The sequence below is a fragment of the Dipteris shenzhenensis genome, chromosome 26, assembly GCF_047967505.1.
Source record: "Dipteris shenzhenensis isolate YYH24624 ecotype China chromosome 26, Dip_SZ_1.0, whole genome shotgun sequence".
Taxonomy (NCBI): domain Eukaryota; kingdom Viridiplantae; phylum Streptophyta; class Polypodiopsida; order Gleicheniales; family Dipteridaceae; genus Dipteris; species Dipteris shenzhenensis.
The window spans coordinates 36,188,620-36,198,999 of NC_141621.1; the positions used below are offsets into that span (position 1 = coordinate 36,188,620).

The 10,380-nt window shown below is 42.2% G+C and overlaps 1 protein-coding gene across 1 annotated transcript in view; it reads left to right on the top strand.

Moving 5' to 3' along the window:
* LOC147885012 (uncharacterized) overlaps positions 1 to 6,538 on the top strand; it is a 39,581-nt gene extending 33,043 nt beyond the window's left edge. The window contains exons 11-14 of the mRNA XM_087397422.1: positions 5,140 to 5,187; positions 5,331 to 5,412; positions 5,733 to 5,783; positions 6,071 to 6,538. Of these exons, the coding sequence (XP_087253548.1) occupies positions 5,140 to 5,187; positions 5,331 to 5,412; positions 5,733 to 5,783; positions 6,071 to 6,207 (318 nt within the window). The 3' untranslated portion in view covers positions 6,208 to 6,538. The remainder of the gene's footprint in view (positions 1 to 5,139; positions 5,188 to 5,330; positions 5,413 to 5,732; positions 5,784 to 6,070) is intronic.
* Positions 6,539 to 10,380: the final 3,842 nt, after the last annotated feature.

The window sequence follows — 10,380 nt, forward strand, 5'->3', positions numbered from 1 at the left end:
CACGCACGCACACGAACGCACACAACTCTTACCCCCTTCCCATTCTGGCTCCCTTGTGATCTATATACAATGATATTGCCTATCTCTAGGGTCTATTTCTCTCTCTCTCTCTCTCTCTCTCTCTCTCTCTCTCATGCTTTTGCATGTGTATAACTCTCCCCCCCCCCCCCATACAATGCTATTGCCTATCTCCTCTCTCTCTCTCTCTCTCTCTCTCTCTCTCTCTCTCTCTCTCTCTCCTCTTCACGTGCACAACTCTCACCCCCCTCGTGCCCTCTTCCCCTCCCGGCTCCCCCGGTCGGGGGGAAGAAAGGGGAATAAAAATGCTAGCATCTCTCTCTCTCTCTCTCTTTCTCTCTCTCTCTCTCTCCTTCTATGCATTCGAGTCAGCCACGGGACATAGGGGAGTAGAGGAGATGAGATAGTTGACATGAGGGCAGCATGGAATAGCGGGAAGAGACAGCGTGAAACGATAGAGATAGAGACACAAAGACCACGCACAATGCAAAGGTTAATTAGGGTATGCACGATGGAGGTCCAACCCCTCCTAGCTCTACTCAGAGGGGATTGCTCGAGCCAAGGTGTCATCCTTGATATGGCCCACGGGATATAGAGATCACGGAGAGCCCCCCCCATTGTGAGAGACGGCTCGACAAACTTCCGAGACATCTTTGTGGCCCATCGGAGAGCCACCATGGCACCTAAATATGTTTTCCTAGCACTAGTTTCGAGTACTTGAGTTTCGGGTTTTTTGAGAGTATTAGCTTAGCACTCAGCAAGGGCCTTAGCGTGCCCTTTGCTTTAGTTCATAGTGGCTTGTATGAGTTACCTTTTTGTAGTTGGTCTCATAGGCACGCGAGGCCTCCCCACCTTACTCCTTTGACTGGTTTTTCTCTAGCTCAATCTTTGCCGTCCACTCCCATGCTATATGCATACCAACCATAGCAGCCCCTGGCCTCCCCAGATCTCTTATAGTAGCTCCTCTCGAAGATGCACCACATGCAAGCTCAAGAGGTGGAGAAGCAGAGACAGATAGATCCCCGCAGGCATAATTTCCTTAAGATCCAAGAACTAGCCTTTGATCTTTGGAAAGAGATAGAGGACCTTTGGTGTCGAGCAAATTTGACCCTAGGTAGCAGCTAGGTTGTAGAGGAGTGGATTGCTATGATGCATTGGGCTATTGAGGAGACCTCTAAGTGGGTTGATGTTGGGAAACAACAACTTGTAGCAAAGGCGGCCATTTCAACCAACCTTACTTGAGCAACAAAGAGAGCGAGTAAGGCTCTCTACGTCAGAGTTTGTGGCATTCTCTGCATCAGGGTGCTCTCTTAGATGCTACTACCTTTGTGACCTCCACCTTGGGGGTACGAGAGCGAGGGGGCATTGGAGTTAGTCTATTGTGAAGGATGATACTAGAGAGACAAGCAAGGTATAAAAGGATCAGGCGATGCTGTAGTTCTATACCGATCATCTCTACTGGGAAGATATTTGTTAAGAGATGCGATCCACATGCTAGATTCCTATGGATGTGGGTTAGGAGCACATCCTCACATGGTACCTTCATCACAGCTAGATACTTTCCCTAGAGACCTCACAATTTGCTAGGGCGCTTGGAGAGGAGGTGAAGCGTCGACACATTCTGACCTATAGACATCATAGACTTCTTGAGCTGCTAGGGAAGTTCTCCTTCTTGGAGACTTCAACGCCAAGATTGTAGATTTCTAGGTGTCATATCATTGACTTTTAGCATGACTCGATCATATTGCCTGACATTGATCTAGATGAGAAAGGTATTTTTCGAGTTTTCGTAGACTGATGAGACCTAGTCACCTCATATGGGCACGCCGTCAACATGGCCAGTATGCATGATCTGATTATCTTCAATGGTTTGGGGAGATGGCCTTCTTCCAGCGGGATTAATTGTTTTCAGTATGGAGAAGGCTCGTGTGTGGTTGACTATCTCATGGGTCCCTTGCCTTTGCCTCTCACATCACATATTTCTACATCCCACCTAGAGCCGGTAATTTAATAGTAACTCCAAGAACTTTTGGCAAAGTCTCTCAAGCAGAGGTCCACATTCCCTCTCACAAATCTGACCATCTAGCACACTTATGCACGCATCCTTTATGACATTTCTCATCAGCCGACACTAGGACCTTTCAGAGCTACCTTGCCCTGTCTCTTTTCACTCTTCACTAGTGGTGATGTTGAACACATAACCCTCAAGTTACACAATGGCTGAGCCAAAGATCATGAGGGGTTGTACACTGAGTAAATTGCACATGGACTTAGTAGTACCTTAGCCGCAATCTTAGCAAAGCTGTTTGACAAAGTGATTTTGCACTAGTTTTCCCGCACTTCAATCCTTAACACCTTAAGGCAGGGGATCCCATCAATCTGGAAAACTACATGATGATTATAATCGGACATGTCATGTCTAAGATTTATGCATCAGCACTTGACAGCCAGGTTAGTCAGTTTGCGGATCGATTAGACAGGCAGGTTTCTAGGCAGATCATGTTACGGTGGACCAGATTTTCACACTGAGAGATATCCCCTGGCTAGGCCCTGGTGGCAGTGCAATACCCAGAAAAAAAAGAGAGCCTACTGCTTTAAGGATTTTCATAAAGCTTTTGACAAGGGCCACGTGCTCGGCTATTTAGATGATTACTTGATCTAGGGTGTAGTTGGGACATCATCTGGGTAGTCGGGAAACTCTATGTATGGGTATCAAGTAGAGTAAGGATGACGACTGCGTGGACAGTGGTCAAACAAGGTCGTCCTTTATCACGACCTTGTTTGGCCTGTACGTTGAGCTCGAGATCATCATGACACTAGGATAGCAGGCTTACCTTTAGCCATTTGTTTGATCCCGATTCTACTAAATGCGGATGACATGGTTCTACTTCCTCATTAATTGAGGGTCTTCAACAATATGTGGATGCACTCCATACTTTCTGTGAGAGACATGATCTGAAGGTCAACCTTGGAAAAACCAAGATAATGACCGTGAACACGTCTTGAGCATCCACACATAGAGAGTAGTTCATCTTTGAGGGGCACAAGTTGAGATGGTTGCATTTTACACGTACTTGGGGGTCCTCTTCTCAGTCTCGATCTTGACGATGAGATCAGCCATGCATGCACATTTGAGTTGTCAGATGCGAGTGTCAGTGCTTTCAGTCCCATTTTCAGGACCCCAGGACAAAGTCTCTTCTTTTTTATTGTCTTGTTTGTCCAAGCTGGGATGTACAGCTTTCCTTTTTTGGGGGGACAACTATGTGAGACAAATTGATCCCGCCTTGAGAGACTACAGGTTCTACTTCTTGCTTGGATTATCCATAGCAAACCTCGGTTCAATATCATATCCTGTTAGCAGAGTTTGGGGCTACCCCTCTTGTAGCCTTTCAGGTGGTCACATACATTTATAGTTGGTATGCTCGAACAGTGAACCAGGTCATCAAAGAGGACCTCCTACAATTGCACGAGTAACATGACCTGGCTAGCACCTCATGAGCTTCCGGTAAAACTCAGCTTCTACAAAGATCACTGCCTGCAGATCTCGAAGGGTTTATGGCTCCCCTGTGACTATACTCAGGTCCAGTTGGGACATGCATTGAGGATCTCGATTCGGCAGTTTTGAGTATCATTCATCAACTAGGTATCGAAACAAGACAGGCAGATGCATCGCACGTGAGGAAGGGATCTGCACTTAAAGCGATATGCTGGAGATTGAGACATGGCAGCACTTCGCATTCAAATGCCTTGTGTACTGTGAGATCCGATGATGACACACTATCTATTCAAGAGCACATTTGATTAACTCAGGCCCATCTTGATCAGTGACATGTGGTGACTTTCCTCCTCGAGGCCCTGCGACAAATAGCCCAGCCAGAGGACAATCACAGACTTATTTTCTGGTGACTCGTGCCAGGGGTAGCAGGGAATGCGGCATAGTAGAGACCCAGAGTATGACACGATAGACTGGCCCTTGGGTGGACCCTCACATGAGGACTGCAAACATCTTTTCTCCACTATTTGACTTGGGGACGGTAGTGCTTGTCAGACAATGAGCTTCAGAAGCCTAGATAGACTGATCAGGCTGAGCACCAGCAGCGCTCTTTTACTGATTTCCTTGACGGCACCAGCCCTCACCAGATCCAGAGCTACTGTCGGCTGAGGTAATCTTTTCTATCCTCAGTTGACTATCTGAGATGAGAAATCAATAGATCCACTGTGCTGCTGCTGCAGGAGAGTACACAAATGCAAAGGACAGAAGGGAGAGTGATCCCTGTCAGTCGTCCGTCTAATCACCTCACCATCTGAGTTTTGTATGCTCAGTGCTGTTTGTGGGACCAGCCTTGGGTGTGAATGCCTGCTTTATGGCCCCACCCCTTACCTTTTATTGTATCTGTTTTTATTTCAATCTCATAGACCCTTCAGACTTTCAAAGATGTTAATAAACTTTCTTTCTTTCTTTCTCTCTCTCTCACACGCTTGCACAACAAAAAATCTAAATTTGCTTGCTTTCTTTCTCTCTCTCTCACACGCTTGCACAACAAAAAATCCAAATTTGTATGATTGGATATATTCTAGTCTTACAAAGGTATATTTCTTTCTTTCTTTCTCTCTCTCTCTCTCTCTCTCTCTCTCTCTCTCTCTCTCTCTCTCACACGCTTGCACACTTACCCATCTGGTCTTCCCTTCCCCCCCCTTGCTGGCCTCTTCTCTTTTTTCTTTTCCCTTCCCCCTGTTTTCCACCACCAAAGGTCCCACACATTGCAAGCATGCAGAGGTAGATAATGTGTCCCAAAAGGTTCTGGTACTAGAACTCACTGGAAATGCAGAGAGCAAATGTGCACGGGTTTTTTTAGTGAGAAGGTAGGTGAAGATGCCCCCAAAAGTATGGTCTTACAATTAAGTGAACTTCTATGTGAGTCCTTGTGCACAAGAGTATCATGACCACATGTGTAGGGCTGTACCTCTTTAGTGTTTGTTATTGTAAGGCCTGGTAACCTTCTCATAACTCGCCAACACAAGGTTTATGCAAGCCTTTTGGCAAGGCTTATTTTTGTCACATTAGAAATCAAAGTGCAGGCTCTAATCATCATCCCCATTATGTGCTGTTGGTTACCACAGATGGACCATAACCAGCAGCAGTCGGCAAAATCTGGGCCATGGCGAAAGGTATGCTTTTGCATGACGCACTGAGAGGTTTTATGGGTCAAATTTCATCGTGCTCTCATTGCTTTTTTCATGATCACAGGGCATTTCTGAAATATTGTACTTGCTGCATAGCTGCCACTCTTTCTAAGACGTTTGAATTTCAGATGCTGCCGTCCAAAGATGCAAATTTTGTTGGGTACACCTATAAAAGCTCAGATGTCTTCAAGTCCATGCAGCCACCTGGCGGTAAGGTCGTCTTTTTGGCTGTACTTGTGGTGTTAAGGTTTGTGGAGCTTGAAACTAGTTTCCTTTAGGGTTCCTGCAGATACCCTTCATGGTCCGTTTCTGTATCTAGCCATGGTATTAGTGACTTTGTGTGCCTTGAACGTTGTAATTTTAGCTTAATTAACATGCCAGCATGAACAGTCTCTGTTTTCTCACAAAGACTAGCACTTGATTACAATTTTGCATGATCGTACACATACTCCTTTTATAAGCAAAGTCAGGTTTCTTCATTGTTATATTATTGCTGCTAATACATAAGCTTTCTTATTTGCCAATTTCAGAGTTGAGGAAAAAGAGTCCTCCTAAGAGACGATCAATAAATTCCATATTTGGTGAGCATATTTCTTCATCAATCTTTTATACCTAAGTAGCATCGCAGGAGGATGACAATGTTCTGTTCATATTTGGTCTTTTCAGTCCCCTTGGTAGCCTTGGAAGAGCTTATGCATCAGTTTGGATTGTTGATAAGTTATAACCAAGAAAAGCAATGGTGGATGCAGTTTGGATTGTTGATAAGTTATAACCAAGAAAAGCAATGGTGGATGGGATTTCAAGTAGTTTGAAAGCTATATGAGCTTGAAGGAGTTTTCTACCAATTTATATTTTGCGGGTTTTGCAGAGGAAAATACACCTGCAGTCCACAATCATGAGGATGCTGGCATGACAGTAGCCCATGGAGATAAAGCCAATGCATATTGCCCGATACTGATTTCTTCCCAGCAGTCTCAGGCGCCTCCTTGCAAAGACAAAAGATAGCTAGGAGTCAGTTTACAGCAACATTTAGATGGCTAGTTTTGAAATAAGATCTCATAAGTGTCACTACCTGGGAGGTATGTAACATAGAGGCAAAGGACTCAAAATGTTGAAAAAGGGATGGACATGAGATTGTTGGAATGACAGTGTGAGATTTTGTAGAATTAATCACAATTTCAAGCTCTATAGGACAGTAACCCTGCCCAAGTCTTTGGCAGGTTGTGAAACAATAATACTGTGGCGCTTACAATTCAAGCCTGTTGTGGGGCCTCCATATCACTTTGTAAAAAGGAATATTTTATTCCATCAGGTTTCAGCTTGTACAACTTACCGGCTGCCAAGGTCAGCTATGCTTTGCCTTAGTATCATATTGAAATGTCTAGTTTGTACATCAGCGTCACATTTTCTCGACCATGTGTTTGTGCTGTTTAAGTGGACCAGGAAGAACTTGCATATCCACTTTGAAGTGATCGGATAGCACCCATACTGTAGTCACTTGGACTAATGAAATTCAATGGGTGCTCAATTAGTCACGTGCTCATGTAATGCCGGAGTTTCTATTTCCAATTTGTAGGCAGCTTATCTAGATGCTTCTATATTTTAGATTTGAATGTCTTTTCTGGCAGATGAATGACTTAGCACATGCTGAGATACTGTTGCACTATTTGCACTATTTATAGCCATTTGCAAGCTATAGTTACATGCTTTGCGTTGACGGTAATGATTGAATATCAGCTCACAGGATGGGTTTGCAATAATTTGTTTCAGTACGTAATGTTTGTCCTAGATGGGCTCTCTCATGAGTCGCAAGCTTGTTCGAAAGTGCAAGTCGACGCCATATGAAATAATTTGAGTGGAGGCAAAGTTGGCTTGGGCTGCTGAACATATCACAGAGGACATGGAGTCCTGCTTAACCAGATCGCAAAGTATTGTAGGGTCCAATTGAAGAATTGTTTTACCAAAATTGTTGCATTTCTCATCTTACCACAGGGGGACATTGTGATGAAACAACCAACGATTTCAAAAAATGTGTTATAACATTGGGCATCAACAGATTTATTGGAGCTAGACTTCTGGCAAATTAATTGAAGAGACATGCAAATATGCGTCTGCTTGATTTCTTTAGCAAATCAAATTGTTAGAGCTGGAAGAAGCATGAAAGGCATCAACTGAACTCATTGAAATTGGCTCTCTCTTTATCCACATCTATTGCCTACTTGCTACCCAGTTGTAGGTTTCTTCATCTCCCATCTTCCATTCTTTACTCAAGTGTTACATACGAGCTTCTGCTTAAAGTTTTCTAGCTTATCTTTCATGGATTCTGGTCACTACATCACTGGCTGACAATTCAAGGAGTGCTATGTGTTATGCCTTCACATCTTGCAATGTGGCCTGTATTGCCTGCAAATTCTCTCATGGAGCTTCTACAGCATCAGGAGTGTCTTTTTGAGCGATAAAAGCATCGAAATTGTATCCGTGGACTTTTCCCATAGATCTCCAACCTTTTCATTATAATTTGTTTCTCCAAGTCTGTTAGGATTTGAAGGAGGTAGTTAAGGCATGACACCTCACTTTGTCATGTATATGTGGTACCTTCATCATAGCCTGAAGCACACTTTTGTGTTGTTCTCTTCTTAAAGCGCTTTGGGCATTTTCTAAACTCTCCTTTTGGCTTCCTTTTGCCATTTCTCCTTCCTTTAGATGGGCCTACAATTTCTTAACCCTCGGATCTTTTTGAAGATTGAGGGATGGAATGTTTATAGTACAGTCAAGTTTGTAATGTTTATTGAGGGATGGAATGTTTGTAGTATAGTCAAGTTTTTAATCCGCTCTTAATCCGCTCCGGTTCCTTGGAGACTTTGTATGGACTTTGCCACCTCAGCTATTACAATGCTTCATTAGCACAATATTGCATCTTCAATAGGTAGACCAAAAGCCAAGATAATAAAGATTGAGGTGGCAAAAACCGTTACAAATTCGTGGCAGATGGATGAGAAATGGATATGCAGTGGTGATAGTAATAAGGCGTAGTTCTTGATAGAATGACATGGACATCATTAGAAATCTTAACATACTTGGTACAGAAAGGAATTCATCTAAAAATAGGATCAAAGGTAGTTGGCTTATTCATATCACATCTCAAAATACAATACGCATGTTCATGCTTATATCTAGCTTCTTGCAACTGCTGTTGGTGCTACTTTGGGTGCTCAACATATTTGATGCTGCAATCCATTGACATGATATATGATGACATAGTCAAGGTCAGCAAAAAGCAATTTGCATCCTTGGCCTCAACAATCCAAAATAATCAAAAAGTAGTTAAAATGCATCAGCGTATGGAGTGAATAATATATCTACAATGTGTGGACGTATATGCATAAATTATGTTGATAGTGAAAGAGGAGAGTTTGTGGGGAATCAGAAACAATAAATTTTTTAATGGACTTCATGAACAAGGTAGTTGCACATGGTTGGAAGTGCCAAGGTTTCTATGATGTGAACATGAAGAATTTAATTTGTTTTGCAAATGCTTGTGAAATTATATATCATGAGATTGCACGGATGTTTGCATCACAAAGTTGAGTGTGTAGAATCGTTTTAGTATGCATGCTTTTAAAACTTTTTTAAAAGAGAGACAAGGTGTTAAGTACATTAAGCATGATGCTTACATAATGCATGAGAAGACATAAGGAGAGGCTTGATGCATCTAGCAACTCCCTATTGACAAATTCTTAAAAATTATATATATTCATTGTATGACGTTCTCCATTTTGACATATTATCCATGATGATCCTTAATAATTCAGATTGTATAGAAAAATGTTCGCCCTTTTGACATAGTATCCACAATGATCCCTAATAATTGAGATTGTATAGAAAAATATATCTTTTATGCACAATGGAAATTGTGGTGATAAGGGCATGGATCGAGGTGAAGGGTTGTTACTAAGGCCAAGAATGGAATGACTACTATATGATGTCACTAGTTATCAAACTCAATGAAGTTTGATAAAGTCACAAATATTGCTTCTTTTTTTTGGACTGAAATGTTGTATTATGTACAGACATAATTACAGGATAACGTAGGGGGGTTTAGATTAATTTAAAAGACCCAAGGAAAAACCCCTCGGTAGGTCCAAAAATCTCAAGAATTAAAAACCCACAAGTAGGTCCAAAAACCAGAGATGACTTGAGAGCTGAAGCCCACTGATGTAAAGGAGGATAGGAGCTCTCTAGAATATTCAACTTGAAACATAACTTAGCTTTGACAGGTGCCTAGTGAAAGATGCATTTTGAGCTCCTAAACAAGATGTCATTCTTGAGAGTCAAGATTTCTCAGAGAACCATAGACATGAAAAGTCACCAAAAACCCAACATTTTAGTGACAGATTAAACCCAAGAATCTTGGCACTCTATGTCTGATGTCATACCGGATCGTTTTACTATGATTGCAAGTCCAAATCAAATGCTATGATGTTTCAAGCAAGATGTTGACGTATACAACATAAACCATCTGATAGTGTCCTCCAATTGGCTTTTTCACCAACCATAACAGTTCCAACAAGAACTTGCTGTGTAAACAATTTATCAATCAGAGAAGCAAGAATGGACCAAATCTTATGCGAAAGCAATGCGATTTGTAATGCGATTTGTTGATATTGAACCCAATGACCAGTAGACTTCCTTGTCCTATTATGAACGTTGATTTGAGGAGTAAATTTTCTATAGACTTTTTGGCTAGAGACCTTGTGAAGGCCTGAGCGAAAAATAGTCTAGTCTTTTTGCCTATTATGATGAAGAGATGTACATGACCAATCAATAGACAAAAGAGTCTCTTGTATGGCATCCCACTGTTTCTTCAAACCCAAGGAGACTAGTAATTAACCTAACATGCCTAGAAGCAAGACCTATCAAGTTTTCCCAAGCTCCAAAGGAGAGAAGACCCCTAGATTTCAAGATCTGCCTTTGAAGAGCCAAATCTCAACCATATTCTGGGATATACATCATGTTTAATGAATATTGTCAGAGACCCTGTGTTTGCTATTCCATCAAATTTGAGACAAAATAAACTCCACCAATCCCTGCTTATGGCGCGCTAGTAGACTAGCCAACATAATTTTGGCAATGGCCTTCAAAAGTAGAAGTTGATCAACAGAAAGACAGTCAAGTATT